Raw genomic sequence first — 21,114 nt, 5'->3', positions numbered from 1 at the left:
TGCTCTAATTGCAAGCCCCCAATCCACTCTCCCATCACTCTCACCTACATTCCTTGCCTCGGCATAGACTCCTGGCTGCCCCTATTTTTCTTTGCTGATTGCTCTCCCTTCAGTGCCCCACCAGTGCCTGAGGCATGTACCTCTTCTACCTGCCCTTAGTTCCAGCCCAGAACATTTCTATAAACAATAAAAATTGTATTGCTTTATAGTGTATGAATTAAAAATAAAGTAAGAAATGTGACTTAATTAGAAGAATGGTTAAAGAGGTACTTTAGCTTTAAGCTAAATGTAAGTATGTAATAAAATGTCCCATTCAGTCTGTCTTCATGTTCAATCTTTTATAGGGTTTAATTATTTGCCTTTTTCTAATGCATATTTTCAACTTGCATTTTAAAATTATATCTGGTGCTGAGAGGCTACAGTTATTTCAAAAACCACAAACAATAAAATAATGAAGGGCAATGCAGATTGTCTTAGGATATCAACCATCATATGAAAGTTAATTTAAAGGTGAACTATGGAAGGAAAAAAGGAGTGTGAACTATAAGCCTGAAGTAGCTCTATGGACAACAAACAAACTCAGTATATGCTTTTACAGACTTGTGTAGCAATATTTTAAAGAAAGATTAACTGTTGATGTGGCAGCGCACTAGTGAAATGCAGGTCAACAAAATGTTGACCCGTGCCCAACCCTAACTGGCCCACTTCCATCCTGGCTATGCCAGGTTGGGGATGGGGACAACAGAAGAAGAGCTCAGCCTAAACCTACCCAGCAGTATTGTGCATGTTGACTCAATCCTGCCCGACCTGTGGATTTTGGGCCAGTCCACACATGACTAAAGCTGTATGGGTAACCTGTAGGATACACACCTCATGCATTTGTGGTGGTTTTGTGTTTGACCACAAAGATGCGGAAGGGCTCTGTACTCTACACCTCCCACAGAGCAGACCTAATAACATGATTCTATTTGTTTTGTAGATGCTTCATTTTAAAGTCATTTAAAGTAATTTTAAAGTCACATGTTTTCTACTCCAAAATAAACCACAAAGCTTTCCTGAAGTTGGAGATTTTGATGATCTTTCAAAAAAACACCTCAGAGCTTCCACTTTCCAGCGTCTTGTCTCCTACATTTCATTATGTAACCAGATAAAACACCCTAAATATAATTATCATGTACATGGCATGTAGAGAATTTAAAATATACCTTGTGCATACTAATTTTGTGGCTTACATATACAGTAATTCATAAATATGCTGCTTGTAATATGTAGGGTACAGCTGCAAGAAAGTACTGTGACCCATGAAAACCATATATTTTTGCAAAGTACACATTCTGACAATTCCAAAATAGGTAATGACTTCTTTCTTACACCAAACTACCATACTGCAAAGTTTTCCAAAACATAGTGGGTTTTTATGGTATTTCTGAAAATTGCCTAAAAATGTTGCAATTTGCCACATTTATCTCGCACAATTTCTTACATACAAAGTCAAATCACCCTAAGTATGAGGGCCTGAGGTCTTCTGAACAGATTGATGCCAATATGCCTAGATTTAACTAAGTATGTGGTATGTACGGACCCCAAATGAAATTAGTGGATATGAATTTTCTCGCCTGCCATCTCAGCTTCTCCAAACACCCCATAATTGTACAATAGTTTTGGAAAATACACATTCGAACAGATCCAACATAGGTAAAGACACCTTTCTACATCAAAGTACCAAACTGCAAAACTATGTTAAAAACATATAAGGAACAGCAATTCAGGGATAAAAATGAAACACAACCACAAAAATTGATCTGACAGAGTAATTAGTGGGCAAAATACCTTATCCAATTGTCACACTGTCAAATTAAACAGTTTTTAGAGTATATGTAACTGTGTAAATAAATGCTACTTAGTGTTTCTAAGCTGGAGGGGTCATGTAGGTCGGTTCAGGCAGAGTGCTGCGCAGCAGGAAGTGAGTGGGAAGCGCTAGGCAGAGGAAGAAGCAGGAGAAGCAGCAGACATGCAATTTGATTGTGTCTGCAGCTTGGAAGTCTGTCCTGTAACGATCGCGTTGCAAGGCTGACATAATAGCCCCCTTGCCTCGTTGCCCAGGGGGCTGTCCTCACTCCTGACTTTCTGCATCGGGCATATACATTTTTTTTTACTAGGCATATATTTTGCATTTATTCATAAGAAAATTAGTAATTTAAAATGTGTACAGTGTTTTTTAGATGTGTCCTTATTGTGTGAAAGGCTTGCCGTTTGTAGGACAGATTAAGATGCTTAATTAAACAGCTCACAGAGTTAGACATAATTTCCTTACAAATTAAACTAGAGATGTCCTGGCTTGAACACTAATAAAGTACTTGCTGTGTCAGCTTCCAGTTTATGCTGTGCGTGGATACATTTACAGGAAGCTGTTGCACCAGTGCTTTTATAAAGGCGTAAGAAATTATCATATGGGATTTACTGCAGTGCATCTATTAGGCTTGAGCTGGAAAGAGTACGAGAGAGACGTGCAACTAAAAAATGGTTCTTCATGGTGAGGGCAGTGAGGTTGTCGTATGCCCTGCCAGGTGATGTTGTGATGACAGATTCTAAAAAGACTTGGGCGATTTCTTGGACAACCCTAATACAAGGCTATAGTGATCTCAACATCTACTCATAGTTTAGTATAGGTATGTGAATGTATAGTTTTATATATGTTATGTGTATTGATAGGTCTGTATAAGAATATGTATATGGGTATACTACCTGTTATCCAGAATGCCTGGGACCTGGGGTTTTTCTGTATAAGGGGCTTTTCTGTAGTTAGCCAAGTCTACTAAAAATTAATTTAAACATTATAGATTTAACATTAATGAATTAATAAACCTCTTTTTCTTTCTCCAAAATGACTTGTGCATAGTATAACATACCTTTCTCCCTTCATTGAGTCTCATGTAAATTCTGTATCACAAGCAGCTCCACTTTAGCTCTCTCAGCTACTTCTTAGTCTAGCACGAATCTCCGCCCCTTTTCTTTGCTGAGCTCTCCTTCCCTCTCTGACTGTGAAGATGGTTATGGGGTGTCTACTGCATGTACAGTAGCCCATCTTTGACCATCTTCGCAGTTAGATCTGTAAGTGGTGCATGCTCATTGGCTATTTTAGTATACTAGACCTTTTATTATATTGCCCCTTGTCATATAGACTCTCATGGGGCCTACCAGTATATACTGTAACGTACCGTACCATACCATAGCTTAATGGGTGATACTTAGTAGTTTGCTTTAGAGGATAGCAGCAGAACAGTGCCATTTATATATAATTTCTATATTGTACTGAGTAAATCAGGTTTATCAGACAAAAAAGCTATCTGGCAAAATATAATAATAATCACCTAGGAGACACAATCAAGTAGCTAGAACATATTTCAGGTAAGAAAAGTAGCACTCTTTATTTTTGCCAAGTATAAAGAAAAACTTATTTTTTTCTTATTTTCCTAATCATTATAAGTAGGGACTGCTATACTATGTGAGCTGAAATATCCTTCATACACTTAATGGACACAGTTTCTCCAATCCTTGTAAAAAATGTTACAGTAATTGCTGAGTGTGCTGGCCAATATGTTTTAAAAAAATATATATATATTAATAGGGGAGTACTTGTTTTACTAATCTAATGCAGGTAGGGTTGCCACCTAGCCAGTACACATTATGCTTTATATCAATGTTATTAATAGAGAAGAGGGTTAAAAATATAGGTATTTTCTCTTTTCCAGAAAATGGGAATCCTAGTGGGAATTTTTGGAAAAATATGCAACTGGTCCATATAATGTTACATTAACTAACTGGATAAATGATTATAAATTTCACACTGCTAAACACTGGCATTATGTTTTTTTTCTAAGATGGAAAAACAGAAAGTCACTAGCCTTGGCATCTCTCCAGCTTGAAGCTGGCCATACATGTTAATGTGTCCAATTGCTTAGGTAGCCATTCTTTGTCAGATTTGACCACCAAGGCAGTGACCCAAATCAGGTTGATCCAATATTTGACTCCAGTTCAATGATCAGATCATGACAGAGACCCATGCTGAGCCTATGAATAGGCCCTGTTGGATTTGTATACCTGCCAGATCTGTAACTGTGACCAGTTATTGGTTAAGCAGAGTGTTGCCTGTTGACATCATACATGGCCAATAAGCTTGTCAGGAATCAGTGTCAGACTAAGGGGGAGATTTATTAAGACACGAATGCTCAGAGTGTTCATTTGAAGGCTCTGAGCGTATTTTCAGCAATTTTTTTCACGCTTGCGCAACTTTTTCGTACACCCGCGCAACTTTTCTGTACGCTTGCGTGAAAAATTCAGAAAGGTTCTGCCGCTGTTTACAATTGTTCGGCACAAAAATTTTGTGACTTTCAGATCGCCAATACTATATTATCATGACTAATACAATTTTTTCGTAAGCATTTTCGTGATATTTGCGATCTTCAGAAATTATCATATCCAATCCGAATTTTTCCGATTCAGGATTCAAACTCGTGTTTTAATGAATCGGCCCCTAAGATGTCCAGGGCAGGGTTGCCACCTCAGAGCCTCTCACCCCCAGTCACAAACTTCTCAAACCACAGGCGGGCCTCCTCCAAACCCCCCCCCCACACACACATCGCATGTCCAGGGCCTAAGTTGCTGGCAGGGCCACCCCACCAGCCCGGTCCTACCCTGTCAGGTATGGCCAGGCCTATAAACTTGTGTATGGTTAGTTTAACTGAACACTACTTGTAAACATTGCAATTTAAAGGTATGAAAGGCATTGGCTGGTGGAGCAGCCAGTATGAAAGTAACACACCAGTATGATGCCTGATAACTTGTTGATTAGTTGAGGACATTTGTTAGTCTTACTAGTAAATTGCCAGTGACAATGTTTTCCATGCATAGGCTGTGTAATGCTGGTAGAGATGAATAGGGATCACGAAGACAGGAGGAATGTTCTGTTCTAAAGCCACACTGGGGCTGTTTCTTATAAGCAGGCCAAAAAACAGCCATGTGTGACCGTAGCCTTAAAAATATACAATAGTATGGTAGCAACATCAGATAGGGCTGTGATGGGCAATCCAGTCAATGTAGCCTTAGCTCACAGATAGATAGTGCCAGCAGTATAAAAACTTGTAAGGAAAATTTTGCCTTCAGACTAAGGGGGAGATTTATTAAGACACGAACGCTCGAAGAGCTCATTTGAACGCTCCTAGCGTATTTTCCAATGATTTTTTCGTGTGTCAACGACTTTTTCGTACGCTTGCGCAAAAAATTCGGAAAGGTTCTGCCGCTGTTTACAATTGTTCGGTACGAAAATTTCGTGACTTTAAGATGGCCAATACGATATTATCGTGACTAATACGATTTTTTCATAAGCATTTTCGTGTTATTTGTGAAATTATTGTATCCAATCCGAATTTTTCCCATTCGGGATTCAAACTCGTGTTTTAATGAATCGGCCCCCTAGTGTTCCATCCACTACTTTGCACTACTTTCTCACCTCTCTGTATTTTTAAAATAAAAAAAGCAAACATTATTTAAAATGACATTTGCTTCCAAAACCTTTACTTCCCAGTCAGCTGCTCAGTTGCTTAATTTTCTTGGTTAGCTCTTGGTTAATTTTAATAAAGACACTCAATGGGCTAATTCTGTTGCTAAAGTATTGGCTCTCCTGGAATACTTGGCTGTAATTGTCCAAGTTTTAAATAGGAACAATATTGACGTTGTTGTGCATGGAGGGAGGTATACATTACTGAGAGCTTGTTCAAATTCCAGAGAACAAGTAGAGATTTACTGAAGATTTCTAAAACTAGAAAGCTAAGAGCCACTTGCATAATGTAGCCAGTGTTCCCTCTCATTTCTTGTTGGCTGTGTGTGAAAAATGTCTTTTTGAAAACTGAGTGCACAGTACAGTCAGTGGGTCTAAGCAAGTGTGTGTCTATACAAAATTTCCATTGTGCTCTGCCCTGGTTACTGTGTGTTGGTGTCATAAAGTGTCTGCCTGCAAACGAGTGTTCATCTTAGAGGGAGCATTGTCTTAATCTGGTGTACGTACACTTCATGGAATAAAGTATGTGGTCCCCCACTGTATGGGTCCAAAACGCTGGCCTGTCTGACAAATATGTGGTTGGCAATTAATAGTATCATAGGATGAAAGTTCTTACCTGGCACCTATTAAAGGAGAAGGAAAGGTAAAAACTAAGTAAGCTTTATCAGAAAGGTCTATGTAAATACAGCCATAAGCACTCACAGAAAAGCTGCACTGGGTCCTCTATCAAAAGAAACACAGGATTTTTTTGTCTCCTTTTTTGTTAACATGTTCTTTGGGTATCTGACTTCCTCTCTCAGATAAATCCTTCATTCCGGAGGCCAGAGTCTGCACAGTTCTCTCCTCCCTCCCTTCTCCTGCTCCTCCCTCCCATAAGAATTAATAAAACTCACTCCCCCCTCTCTTAGGAATGTGTAATCTGAGCTAAAACAGCTAGAGCTACACCAGGGAGCTATGAAGACCAAGCTAAAATGGCAGCTGCTATCTTAAACAAACAGAGGGAGCTTCTATGGCTCTTTACTTAGGTATGATAAAGCTTTCTGCAGAGTAAATATATTGTTCTAGGAGGTGAATCCATTGGCAGTAAAATGCCAAAATTACTTTCCTTCTCTTTTAAGAGCCAGTCATTGGCCAGATGACAAGTTTAAAAATAAACACTGATCACTGTGTACTTTATAATATAAAACACATAGATTTTTTTCAGTTGAATTGAATCAACACGTTTTCTATGCAAGCCCTATTTCTTGCAGAACACTTTAATTAGTATTTATGAGTTATGTTTTGGGTTAAAAATACATAAACAAGAAAATAAAGTAATAAAATAAGAAAAAAACCATAAGTGATCGTGCCCCGTTGTCTCTTTCTGTATAGGCAGATCTGGGTAATTTTACCATCTCTGAATATTTCCAATTGTCTCTTCAATAGCCACATTCACTGAACTCCACTCTTTTCATCTTTTATTTACAAGGTCTGCACTGTATTGCCGCCTCCGCGCTGGTGATAACGGCTCTTTGATATTGTGCTGTGGCTCGACAAATGCCATTTTCTCTGGCGCTTCTCCAGCGCTGAATCAGTCCTCGCATGAAGATGCAGCACCACTTTGTAGACAAGAGTTTTCTATTAAAGCGTCAATTCTCGCAGACAGTAACAAATTCTCACCAACTTCTCAAAGTTAATCATCATAAAAATTTCAGTGAATTTATAGTACATGCATAGCAAGCCAAGGGGCTAATCGTATTTTCTGGCAATAAATAGACACTTCACGCTAATTGTAACAGCTGTTAGTGTTAATGACATGCAAGTAATGAGATCATTTTCACTGGGAAATTGCTTTAAATTGTTTAAAACATTTATCTTCCAAGCTGAAAATGAATTGTTAGGAATTAAAAACTACATCTTAAATTGTTTAAAGACCAGAACAGTGCATTAAAGTAAGATATAACTGCTTTCTTAAAGAGACGGTATTTACCATTTATTTATTCATTAGCTGACAGTATGAAGAGCTGGCTTATTTCAAACACAAAAGGGCTCAGGTAGGTCCCATGTGCAGTTGCAGTCCCTACACTTTCCACTCTGTCAGTTGTGCGTAAAACCAGGTTCAGTAAATGTACTTGTTTCAAAAGGTACTCCTTGCATTTCTGTTTAGTCCTTCCATTATAAATTGAGCTGAATAACCGTGGAGCTACCACCACCGCTATGGACCATACAGTAGCTCCATGGTTTCCCCAGCACCCTGCATCACTTTTGCACTTCAAACTCAGAAATGATGGCAGGCAGACTTCCAATAATATTTGGTGCTACTGCACAGAATTTGTGATAAAATGCACACATAGTTTCACTAATTTTAGCAAATAGGGCACAATTGAGTTAGTTGCTGTGAAATTATGTCAAGAGCATCAGTTCTTTGCAACTGCAATATTGCCAGAATACTGGCTAGAAACCTCCTTTCGTCTAAGCTTATTAGATGCACACCCTTCCACTAGAAGTGACCTACAAGAGTCATAATTATTTGGTAGATTATATCCTTATAACTGTTGCTTAGTGATGTCATTAGTTATAATCGGTGTTCAGTGATGTCTGTAACATGACTTACTGAAACTTGTGTATTATAATAAATAATGTAACCCCTGTTTAAAATATGAGGATATTATGCCTTAGGCTTTGTGCTTTTATATGGTCGTGGAGCTCCTCTGTGACTTATATTATCCTTATATCTTACCATAGGGGGTACATTATTTACTGTATATATGTTACAGGCAAAAGTAGCAATATGCAGCACTAAATTTGTTTTTGAGAGAAAATGCATTACCATTTTAAGCACACTACTATGTAATGAACAACAGATGTGTTTAAGGGAAGAGCCTATTCTGTGCACAGAGCATATAGAAATATTTGTCTTTTTACATATTAGTGGAAACTGCCATAATGCTTTGCTGAATAGAGACTCTATAAATACTTAATTTGTTTTGTCTAGTGGTCTTATATTGCTGACACTCCCATGGGCACAGACCCAAATAGAATGGATCAATAATGCCTGAATTACTGTGCACTTGCATGCTGGTAAAAGTGCCCATGTGTCAGGCCCTACTATTCCGGAATATAATTGCATTGGTTTTTAGAATAATGCTCTTGTGAAGTTCTTGCCTGCTACATGACGTCCCTTTATAATATTCCTGTTTGCCCTCACTGTCTGGTGACAGCCTGATGGCCATGCAATAATGGGTCTGCATGTAGTGGTCACCATCCCATTTATCAGTGAGGTGTGAAAAACGGCTGAGTGAGCAGAAATGTTTTTTCAAGGTGACCTGGACTGCTTTATCTACTGGCTCTTAGTTATAGATTGTAATCTGAGAAAGAGCCCGGTGGCACTCCATGGTAAATTGAATGTAATAACAGGGCCCTTCTACACAATTGCAATTGCTTCAGGGACAGGGACACAATCTATTTCATATTCTCTCTTGTTTTCCTACAACCTAGAATTGAAGTAGAATGTGTGTGTGTGTTTATGCACAGTGCAGTTAGGCAGTTCTGACTTCCTGTAGGGTTTCACAACAGCATTAAAGGGGTGGCTGGCCTATACGCATAACTAGTTAAAAATGATTGTTGTCATACACACATCCTTACAAAAGCACTCACTCTTAATATCTGTCAAGGCATTTTACAGAATCACATGTCTTTTCGTTATATTTTTTTGGTAGTTATAGTAAGGCTGCTCAAGGTAATCGTTAGAAGGAGAAGCATGCTTAACATTGATCACATGGGTCTGATCCCCATATTGTTACACCATGTAGAAAAACTTGTTCACAGTACTCATAATAGGGTGGGTTTAAAGCATTGATCCCGAATCAATGTTTCGTAAGCAAAATGTTGCTCACCAGCCCCTTGAATGTTGCTCTCAGTGGCCTCAGAGCAAGTGCTTATTTATGAACTCTTGGTTTGGAGGCAAGTTTTGGTTGAATAAAAACCCAGTGTACTGCCAAACAGAGCCTTTTTTAGGCTACTAGTCTGCATAGGGGCTACCAAATGGGCAATTATAGTTCTTATTTGGCACCACTGGAACTTTTTTTGCTTGTGTTGCTCCATAGCATTTTTTTTTCCATTTGAATGTGGCTCACTCGTATAAAAGGTTGGGGACCCCTGATTTGCAACAAATATGCCAAGTGATAGGGGGCCCAGCAGAAGGGGTCACAGGGGTGATGTCAGTATGTGTTATCGCGTTTGCTTGCATTGCTGGTAACCTGCAATTTTGTGCAACTAGGCCCTGACTTTTTTTCCCACAGGGGGGCCAGGCCCCCAAGTTACACCCCTGCAAGTTTGCTATAGGTCTAGTTACCTGTAAAAGCCACTCAGTTGGTTGCATTTACTGGTTGCATGTTTGAACAGCTGATTGCTATGGGTTACTATGTCTGGGGTAAACTTTGCACTTTTTTATTATATTTACCCATATGTCTTCATAACTGAGGCATGGAGAGATAAAATGACATAAGACTGGAAATGACAGAGCTGAAAAAATAAATACAGCTCCACTCGAAGTCAGTTGCTAACTTTATTCTGATTGAGTTTCAGCCTCTGGTGTAAGGTTCTCATATCAATCCTAATTACTGAAGGGAGATGTAAATTACCTTCAATGCATCAGATAATTAAAGCATGCCATAAACAATGCAAAACAGATGCAAAGAGGCGTAATTAACCTGTAAAAATAATCTTTATAAATGGTGCATGTTAGTTATTAGTTATAACTGGTGATATAATGTGACTCACTGACATTTGTATAAAATAGGTTCCATGACCTGTATAAAACCCTTCTATTTTAGCCTGGCCCCTTAATATGATTATGGAACCCCTTAGTGAATTTTAATATATTTTTCAATATGAGGCACCGTACATTATTCCCTATAGTAATTTACATTTTTCTTGTGCATTCTTTTGTATCTTATTATATCTCAGTATAAGCATAGGGAACCTGAACATTCGTTATAGACAGCAATAGGACTTTCCCTTTACAGAGCTGTTAACCCCCCCATTTTGGTGTGCCGCATTCTGCCTCAGCACACACAGCTCTGCCAGAGGCCAGTTATTTTTGTTTACTACAAAGAGTTAAAACAATAATATATTTATTGTCAGGCGTCTACTGAGCTGGAAATCACGTGAACAGCAAAAGTTCACTGCTGCTTAGTAATCCATTACCCTTACGCCTGTAAACAACATTTACTGAAAACATTTATGTGGCTGGAGCCAGCGGTAGGCAGAAGAGGCACATGCCTAGGGCCTAAAGATTGGGGGGCACTAGGACCCTAGACTTGTATGAGCATCGGATCAGCAGCTGCGGGAAAAGTGTCAAGGAGATGCAGAGAAGGGACTGGGTATGGTCAGGGCTGCCATCAGGGGGGACAGGGAGGACAACTGTTCCAGGCCCACCATATGTGTTTCATATCGCCCCTTTGAGTGTTACATTGCCAGCACTTGTCTACACATTTGGAAACATGGTATGTAAGGTGGCCAGGCATTTGTACCATCTAGATAGGATTTTGTAGTTTGTTTCCTGCACTTTGCAGGCTGTTACCATTGTATGTGTTAGGGCGAAGCAGTCTTCCCATTCCTTTTCTGGGAAGGTATGGTTAAGATCTCCTTCCTATTGTTGTATGAAATGAGGCGGCTGTTTGCACTTTAGTTCTAGTAGGATAGCATAAATTTGAGAAATGATATGGAGTGGGGTATCCCTGGCCCTTTGATTCTTTCAAAGGGCATTCACTGTTTAGATATCCATTTACCTTAATCGTAGAGCTTATATTTTCTCTTCAAATGACGTTAACCTTCCAACACTGCCTTTTTGAGAGGCAGAGATGTAATGCTGGCAATATAATGTGACTTTTATATATATAAATATATATATATTTATATATATATATATATATATATACATAATTAATTGTTTACAATTATGTTCGGTATCTTTAAACTCATTATGTAAACACCAGAGCTTTGATGATGCTGCCCAAGCAGCACCTGCCTATTAACTACGTATCCACCAAAGAGTGGCTACAGGAAAACATTTTCATGAGGACTACAGTACAGTATTGAATAATGAATGTATGTTGTATTGGTGTAGCAGAGACTTATTGAGATATATTTATTGTTTAGGTATAGCTTTTCTATGGTAGGCCATATCTGCTTTTAAGATCCCAGATCCATTGTTTTTCACTATAAATGCAATTATTTTGTTTTTTCCTGTGACTGAAACCAACTGTCTGAAACACCTTTGCCAAGTTGATCTGCTCTTTTCCTGTACAGGTATGGGATCCCTTATCCGGAAACCCGTTATCCAGAAGGTTCCGAATTACAGAAAGGCCATCTCTCATAGACTCCATTATAAGCAAATAATTCTAATTTTTAAATATGATTTCCTTTTTCTCTGTAATTATAAAACAGTACATTGTACTTGATTCTAATTAAGATATAATGAATCCTTATTGGAGGCAAAACAAGCCTATTGGGTTTATTCAATATTTAAATGATTTTTATCAGACTTAAGTTATGGAGATACAAATTACGGAAATATCCCTTATCCGGAAAATCCCCAGCTCCCGAGCATTCTGGATAACAGGTCCCATACCTGTATATTATTATGTAGTGCTGCTGGGATTTTGTGGCTCAGCTATTTGCACTTAAGTAAGGGAAATTAGTTAAGTTCCCAAGGATCTGATATGAGTATTGGACCTGCGCCCCAATGAATATCAGCACTGGGGCTTAAGTGCCCCCAAATTAAATTTGTTAATGTCTGAAATTTAATTATTTGTTACTGTGTTATTTATAAAGCAACACCTTTTTACTGTATGAACGGTAACACTAAGTGTTTACACTGTTACTCTGCACTGGTAAAAATTGTGTGTTTGTTTCAGAAACCCTTCTGTAGTTTAAACAAATAAGCTCCTTTAAGTTGAATTGCACAAAAAGGCACATGTGTACATATTATATATACTCTGTGGAATACAGTAGGTTGAGTTTATACGCAGAAAGGTAAACAGGACTGCTGATACAGGTGTTCATTTTGTTATCCAAGAATGCTAAAAATGTTCATTTTTGGGGCAATAATTGTCTGTGGTACAGAAATTTTCAGGCACTTTTTCACTGATGGAGGTGTGGTCAGGTGTGACATTAATCTAGGGCATATATGTCAAACACAAGGCCCAGGGGCCAAATCCGGCCCACCTAGCTGTTTTATGTGGCCCTTGGTGAGTGTGTCTGACCATCCAGCCTGATCAATTTCCATTTTCCTCACATAGTAACTAAGACTAAGGGGTATATTTATCATGCTGTGTAAAAAGTGGAGTGAAGCATTACCAGTAATGTTGCCCAAGGCATCCAATCAGTAATCAGATTTCAACAGTAGCAAAGCATCTATTGGCTGCTATGAGCAACATCACCGGTAATGTCTTACTCCACTTTTTACACATTGTGATAAATATACCCCTTAGTATCTTACTAAGTATATTAATAGAAAATGTGGCTCACAACTTAGCCTGTGTTTTAGATTTTGGCCCCCTTATGTGATTGAGTTTGACACCCCTGGTCTAGGGAATCATATTCTATTTACTTACACTGGGCAATTTAGCTTTATAGCTTTAGTGCAGTAACTCATAGCAACCAAGCAGAGATTTACAACTCACAGTAGACAGATTGGCTGCTATAGGTTATTTCTAGATCTATTCTCCTCTCTCCTATCTTTTAACAAGGTTTTCTTATTCCATTACCTTTGTATGAGCTATGGTGCTACTGCTGTTCAAAAGTGATACATTTACTGGTTTACAGTCATTAGTAACCTCATCACTCCTTGCAACAATGACTTCTAACTGGCTAACTCTTTGCTATATTTTTATTCATTGCTAGTAATCATGCAGCCTTGGTTTAAAATCTAGGGCTAAATTACTAAATAGCACAAGTGGAGTTGCCTATAGCAGCCAATTAGATATTTGCTTTCAGATATTTGTTTTCATTCTGCTGATAGCTGACTGATTTGAAACTAAATTCTGATTTCGATGGGCAACTGCACTTATACTATTTAGTAAATATGTTGGCAAATGTGCCCTACTGTGCAAGTGAAGGTATTATTGTATATAATGAGCACAGAAAAAGTAAAGCAGTTCTTAAACTCTGCCATTAAATGTTGCATTCTGCTTCTGTTACAGCTCTTGGGAATTACATTTCTTGGAGTTGGTCTGTGGGCATGGAGTGAAAAGGTATGTTCCAAAAATCATTTTTACTATGTATGTATGTTAAAAAACAGTTGCCAGTTGGGGAATTTTCTCAGTTTAGTGAATTGTTAATTTAATATTAAATACAACAACACCAAAATTTGCTCTAAGCCACTCAGCACATCAAGTCTAATTTAAAATTTGAAACAGCCAGTCTCAATTAGCATTCGCTCACCCCTTCACAAAGTACGGGTGCCATGCCCCGGACACTTCACCCACGGAAAATTATTTTCACGACTATTTCTTCATTAGATTATCATATAAATCACAGTTTTTCATCGACACTCACCCCACTGATCCGATGGTCCGGGTGCAGTGCCCCAGACCCGTAGCAAAGGGAGACCCAACAGTCACAAGCACAATTTTTGATGGGTACACAATCCACCTGTGTCTGGAGTGCGTACCATTCGAGAAATTGTGCTTGTGTAAATTTAATATGCCAAAACTTCCTGGGTCCAGCTAACCCCTATAAAAGGTCAGAAACAGGGGTCAAAATTTTAGGGGGGGCACAGCTCCCCCTCAGTCCTAATCCAAAGAATATAGACCATATTCTGGACTTTTTGGAATTTGTTATTTTCAGCTGGGCCACAAGTGGCTGCTTGTGGGTTGCAATTTTAAAGCAGTTATTGTTACTGCCCCATCATAAGATTGGAATTGAAGTTTTATTTTAAATCAAGTTTTTTTTGCAGCAAATATACCAAGTTCATTTTTCCAAAATTTGAGTGTTTGAAAGAAAAAAGTCTTGAAAATAAAAATAAGCCATCTAACAGCTGGGGAGTTCATGTTAAAGTCAATAGGACTTGTATGAGCAAAATTCAAACCATTTTTCAATTCAGGTTTTCTATACTTAATTGAGGCTTGAAAGCCTTATTGAAAATTTCAAGTGGAATGTGATTTTTCATTTTCTTCGGTGAAAAATAAAGACTAGCAAATTTGACTTTTGATAAATATGTCCCTTTGCGTTATTTTAAAAAGCTCCCTCTCCTGCTAAGGAGAGTTTTTCAGTGTTGTAGTTTCACAGTAGCCTTAGAAGGACCTTCATTTTGCTTTAAAGCATGTTTGCTTATGTCATTTATTTTACTTGATGTGGATCTCAAAGCCCCACCTTCATCTATGTGGAATTTACTTCCTTCTGGGAATAGTGGCTCAGCAAGTGGTAAAGGGGTGGCACTATATGTATAAGCATTTATGTTGATTTGGGGGCCCTAAGTATAAGCTGTGAGCAGCCTTACCTGATAGTTTGGTCACAGGCATCTTGCAGCCCATGTCGGATGGTCCTGTAATATAAAACATAGATTTGGGAAGTTTAGGGTTAATGTGGAGACTCCAAATAAATCCATTAGAGAAAAAGTGGTAACCCACTGTGTAACCTGCATTTTGGTATTTTAATTGGGAACATTATGGGCCGTGTGTTTTATATTTACATGAAAACAAACTCTAGCCAGAAAATGTACCCATTTTGTTCCTGTGGGAATTTAAATCTGAGGCTTCAGGTGGGTTTTTACCTTCCTCAGGATCAGCTCACAGTTAGGCAGCTTTCACTTGGGCAAATAGCTTGCACTTAAATTTTTAATTAAACCTCACCTACTGTGTGATACATATTATAGAGGAAGACATTCAGGATCCTTAATCCAGATGACCCAAGATAAGATGAGCAAGGTGTTTTTTGCTGTAGAAGAAAATTACTGTAGAAAAAATCCTGTAGAAAAATCGCTTTCCAAATCGCTGTCAGTCGCACAGAATAGCAAAGGATCACAAAGAGTCGCACTATTTCACTATATGGGAAGAAAGGGAAATATGATTGTAAGCTCTCAGGAGCCAAACCCTCTCTTCTTTATTTCAGTATGACTCCCTGTTGTACAGCACTACTTTTTATGTTTGCTGCTCTGTCAATAACCAGTTAAACAATTGGTAGCAGCTTTAGTAGAATAAAGTTGCTTATTTGGGGCAGATACAAATGGGTGATACAATCAAGGTCAATGGACAACCAATTAGGGGGTTTTAGCTACGCATTGCACAGACTAAGGGAAATGGAAAAGGGGGGATTTGGGGTATTTGTATGCCAGTTACCTTGATCTAAGGATCAAGAAAATTAAATTATTATCCCATAATGCACTGTGAAATCTCCAGGACTATAGTTGCTATGTGGGTCTCCCATAATTCTCTTTGAAGTATTTCAGGCAACCAAATAGCAACTGGCATTTAATGCTAAAAACCAGCAGAAATTTTTTTCAACAGTTAAAACATCAACAAGTAAACAGGGGACACCAAACAAACTTTGCCTCTTTGCTACTAAGTCACTGTATGTCTCAGGGGATGTTGGGAATTGTAGTTCAGAAAGAGCTAGAGAAGCACAGTTTTAAGGTCAGTGAGGCAGTGAAATTTAAATATAAATTGTCACTTAACAATTTGTCCTGCATTCCACACTTTGGATTTTAAATAATGACTTTACATAGGAAGGGAACAGATTAAGTCTCTCCCTAATTAATATTTTTTTAAAAATCAAGACCAAGATGCCAGATAGATGGTAACTTTCTCTATTTATTTTTTTTACTTAGGGCAATGAAACACAAGATGTACAATATCTAGTAGAATTAAGTCTAAAACAACTGGACTTTTCTGAGTTTTTTCCTTGAAAACGTTTCACCACTCATCCGAGTGGCTTCTTCAGTTCAAATGACTGGTAGGGAATTCCCCTGTATTTAAACTCTTGATGGTAGTACAGTCACAGACATCCATCACAATGGTTCTATGTGCATAGATTTGTTCTTCTACACATAATTTATGACTGGCTACTACTATCTGCTTTATATATGTACCCAGGATTTGGCTAGTTTACACTATGCATAGTTTCTAGCTTGTGCCAGCTGTGGTATGCATGCTCCTTGGTTTGTAAGTGGCATAGTATGCAGGCCTTCTGCCTAGTGTTGGGCACATTAAGCATTGACCATGGTTTTGCCAGTTGTGGTATTCTTGGCCTCTGACTGTGCTCAGTTGTGTGTTTGGCTTGTAGATCTTTAGGAGACTGAACCATTTGGTGCCATAAATTAGAATTCGGAATTCTGTTAAGGAATTTATTAAGTGATTATTTGATTTCTAATTATTTTCAGTAGAGGCTACATTACACAAGCGTATTGCTAACTTCTAAAAATAGTGATAATCCGTGGATTGGATGACTGATTGTATATATGCTCCATTTTAGTCAAAATTATATATTATGTACTGTTGTAGCATGATATAATTATTCTGCATTGATTTTTCTAATAAACTAAATGCATGTTGAATTGCATCTGGCTCTATTGGAAAATCTGCAATCATTCAATTAGGAGATAAGTTTTTCTCATTAAATTGAATCTGACCCATAATAAAACTTATAATATTTGGACCCAACCACCTTTCTACAGGGGCTGATTTATCAACATTCAAGTTTAAATTTTTATGCAATTCAATTTTCTTTATTCTAAAACGCATAAATTCTAATTAGGGTTTTCAAAACTTAAATATTCGATATTTATTAAATTTAAAAAAAGTCGACATCTAAAAGTTCATGTAGAAGTCAAAGGGAGTTGTTCAAGCAAAATGTAAGTGATTTATTTCAATTCAAGTGTTTTTATTTTTTTTTGAGAGTTTGTAAAGCAACTGAAAATGATGAGTTGAATGCAAATTTGCTGTTTTATATTTGAGTTTTTAATAAACTAGCACACATTTGAGTGGTAAGTTTTAGAGTTTATTCTAATTAAAACATTTTTTTTAAAAAGTCTATGAAGATGAATTAATTCGATAACAACTGGACTTTTCTGACTTTTTCCTGAAAACGTTTCACCACTCACTCAAGCCACTTTTTCAAGTTTTCAAGAAAAACTCAGAAAAGTCCAGTTGTTTTAGACTTAATTCTACTAGATACTGTATTTTTTTACAAAACATCACACATTTTATTTGAAAAATAAGCCCCTCCACATAATTTTCACAACCAATTTTAATGCACAACCAAAGCGCAACTTGAGAGAATGATATTTGGCCTGTTTTGTCATTTTTACCAAACTACCCAAACATTCAATAGAGTGCCAGCTAAAAAAGGTACTATGTACCACATACCTCCCATCATTTCACTTTTGAAACATGAGACAATTCAGGCCTCAGATCTGCCTTATCTTTATCAAGTTATAACTAGAAATGTCCCTGATCCACCAATAACCCCATCCATATTTTAGTAAGCCCTACCACTCCTGGGCGCATGAATCATGACTGACCATCAGGAAGTATAGTGCTGTATCTGTTGCATATTTTGAAGCCCCTTGAAAGAAATGTAATTTATGGAAAATGGGGAATGGCTTGCTAACATAGGTGTCTTGAGTAAATCCATGTTCTAGTATTTAAATGGGATAGTTACGGAAAAATGTAACTGTGCAATTTTATCAAATAAAAACTTGTAAATGCAAATTGCCATGGTTGGTGGGACAGCACTTTTCACTGTTGCCACTTGCGCTTTGTGCAACTGTGATAACCTAACCCCCTGTATTTGTATATCATGTTGTGTAGTGACAGTAAATGATACATATGTGAATTCCTTGAAAATTTTCAAAAAAAGACAAAAATTCTTAAAGGGGCAGTGAAATTTAATGTAAAGTCACATTTTTGTTGGTACAAGCAAAATTAAAACAAATTGGCAGTCCTGGGGAGCCCCTCTGTAAACACATTGTCCCTTCCCCTAGATGCAGCCTGTTGGGGGTATATAGATAAGACACAGCACATTATATGGAAAGCTACACAAACCAATTGGTAATATACATGGGGGTAAGGAGGTCCCTGCCCTGTAGAGGTTAAAGTTCAATTAGGTAAAGAAAATAACAAGCACAAATAGGAGTGTAAAAATGCTGCTAAACACAAAGCATTGGGCATTGATTGCAAATGGTGTCTAAATCTGAAGGTCATCTGCATATAAATTATATTTAAGGCCTAATTAATGGATGAGGTATCCCAAAGAAAGGGATGTTCAGGGAGAACAACAGTGGGCGAGTACAGAACCCAGAGGCATTACCATAGTAAGCTGAACCAGAGAAAATGATTGTTAGCAATAGAGAGGGAAGATTAACTAATAATGCATTTTGTGGATCATGTACAAGAGTGCAGAAATTGTAGGTAGGATTGCAGAGGGGCATGGATCCAGTACCATAACTACAATACAACAGATCCAGTGGCTACACTGGGGCCCTGGCCAAGGGGCCCCTCACTAATATGATACAGTTTGCAGCAAAGTTCTGAGGGGACCTGGTTACTGATAGTTACACCACTGTATGAATGTCAATAACAGAGGACAGAATTGAGTTCTAGGTATAGAGTGTTTATAATAAATGAGACAATGATCTGAACTAAATCGCTGCACAATGCAAAGGGGTTAGGCTTTTGGTTAAGACCAGAACAAGGAAGTGACTATCCCTGTGGGTCCACTGCTGGAGATCGAAAGAGGAGGTTAGATTGAGAAAGTAAGTCAGCTCTTAGTGTTTAAAGCCGAAATCACACAAGATAATTGCAGGGCTGCCAAAACATCTGGAAAAAACAGCCTGGATTTAAAATCAGAGACAATTTAGTAGAGGATGTGGTAGGAATTATTCTGTAAACAACCACATGTGTAGAAAGAGGGTGGAAGAACTGAATTTCTTGCACCTCAAAAGAAGGAAACGAAAAGGAGAGAGGACTGAAAAAGTGTTTAATGCAGCAGTGAAAGGCGATAATGCATAATCCCCACCCACTGATAGTAGAATGCAGGTATGAGAGAAGGAGGAGCCACCGTGAGAGAGCTGCCATGCCACTCCATTGCCTTTCTTCCATGTGTGGCATGGGGTCTTCCTGTGCACCCAAATAATGGATTTCAGTGCAAAAATTATCAAGTATGCTTTTGTATGTACGCTAGCTGAGAAAACTACCCTATCAGCCTTCGGAAATCAACTGTTATTACTAATGGCCCTTATAGAGATAAAAATGTTTGTTACCGTGATGCCGGATACTTGCCAGAATACTAGCCAATGTTGTTTGCTGAAAGTTTAGGAGTAACAAAACACAGAATGTGAATAAACCACCGGAGCTGAAATGTTTATTTTACACCATCAAAAAACCCCATCCTGGTTCTAACACATATAATGTAGTTTACTTACTGCACAGCAGGTTTTTCTCTCCACTTTTATCCTGCAGATCTAAACATATTTTTTTTTCAACACAATCTGTTTCAAGGAGCAGTTTATAAAGCTGCCAACTTCATTGCCTATATTAAGACAATACAGCTACTTAGAAATCAACAGAAATTATCCTTATGCCTAGCTCTCCATGACTAGTTAACGGCTAGACTAAGTAGTGCTTAACTGGATTAGGTGGCAACACAAAAATAATGGACAGACTGTCATGTATCAATATGTGACAACTGCACAAAGCAGCCCAACAGTGTGTTTGGGTCATTGTTTTCTAGTGCAGGTAGTGAGGTACTTACACAGTACTTGAAGGCTAATTTTTTTTGTACACTGGGTCTGAAACATTATTGTATACACTAGTGCAGCATGGTGGGACCAACCAAGACTAAACTGTGTGCAGAAACATCAAATCAAATCATTTTTATTGTCACATCATAATACTGGTACACTGATACAGTACATGTGAGTGAAATTCTTGTGTGCAAGCTTCGCAAGCAGCAGTGGAGTACAAAATATAGAATAAATATGCACATGAGTAGGCATGTATAAGAATATAAGAATGAGTGCACATGAATAGTGTCGTAGTGTTGCTGTAGTGTCTGTGAAGTGTTAGTGGTCAGTGTTCAGCAGTCTGATGGCCTGATGGAAAAAGCTGTCCCTCAGCCTGCTGGTTCGGGACCAGATGCTACTATATCTCCTGCCTGTCTGAAGTAGTTGGAACAGTCCCGTGGCTAGGGTGACTGGAGTCTTTAAAAATCCTCTCCGCTTTCCTCAGGCACCGCTTCTTATAGATGTCCTGGAGGGAGGGAAGCTCACCTCCAATTATCCTTTCGGAACACCACACCAATCTCTGCAGAGCTTTGCGGTTGTAGGCAGTGCTGTTGCCCTACCAGGTAGTGATGCATCCATTGAGGACACTCTCAGTGGCACAGCAGTAGAAGGTCCTGAGGATGCAGGGGCTCATGCCGAATCTCTTTAGCCTCCTGAGAAAGAAGAGGCGCTGCTGCGCTTTCTTCGCTGTTTTGTCCGTGTGAACTGACCATGTGAGATCCTCCGCTAAATGCACACCCAGGAAACGGAAGCTACACACTCTCTCCACATCAGCTCCACTGATGGTGATGGG

The 21,114-nt window shown here is 38.4% G+C and overlaps 1 protein-coding gene across 2 annotated transcripts in view; it reads left to right on the top strand.

The window, feature by feature from the left end:
• tspan5 (tetraspanin 5) overlaps positions 1–21,114 on the top strand; it is a 72,962-nt gene that overhangs the window by 37,649 nt on the left and 14,199 nt on the right. For both annotated transcript variants that reach the window (XM_031901463.1, NM_001078730.1), the window contains 1 exon segment: positions 13,744–13,794. In XM_031901463.1, coding sequence (XP_031757323.1) covers positions 13,744–13,794 — 51 coding nt within the window.

Source organism: Xenopus tropicalis, chromosome 1 (assembly GCF_000004195.4).
Source record: "Xenopus tropicalis strain Nigerian chromosome 1, UCB_Xtro_10.0, whole genome shotgun sequence".
Taxonomy (NCBI): Eukaryota; Metazoa; Chordata; class Amphibia; order Anura; family Pipidae; genus Xenopus; species Xenopus tropicalis.
This window is presented reverse-complemented; position numbering and strand designations above follow the sequence as displayed.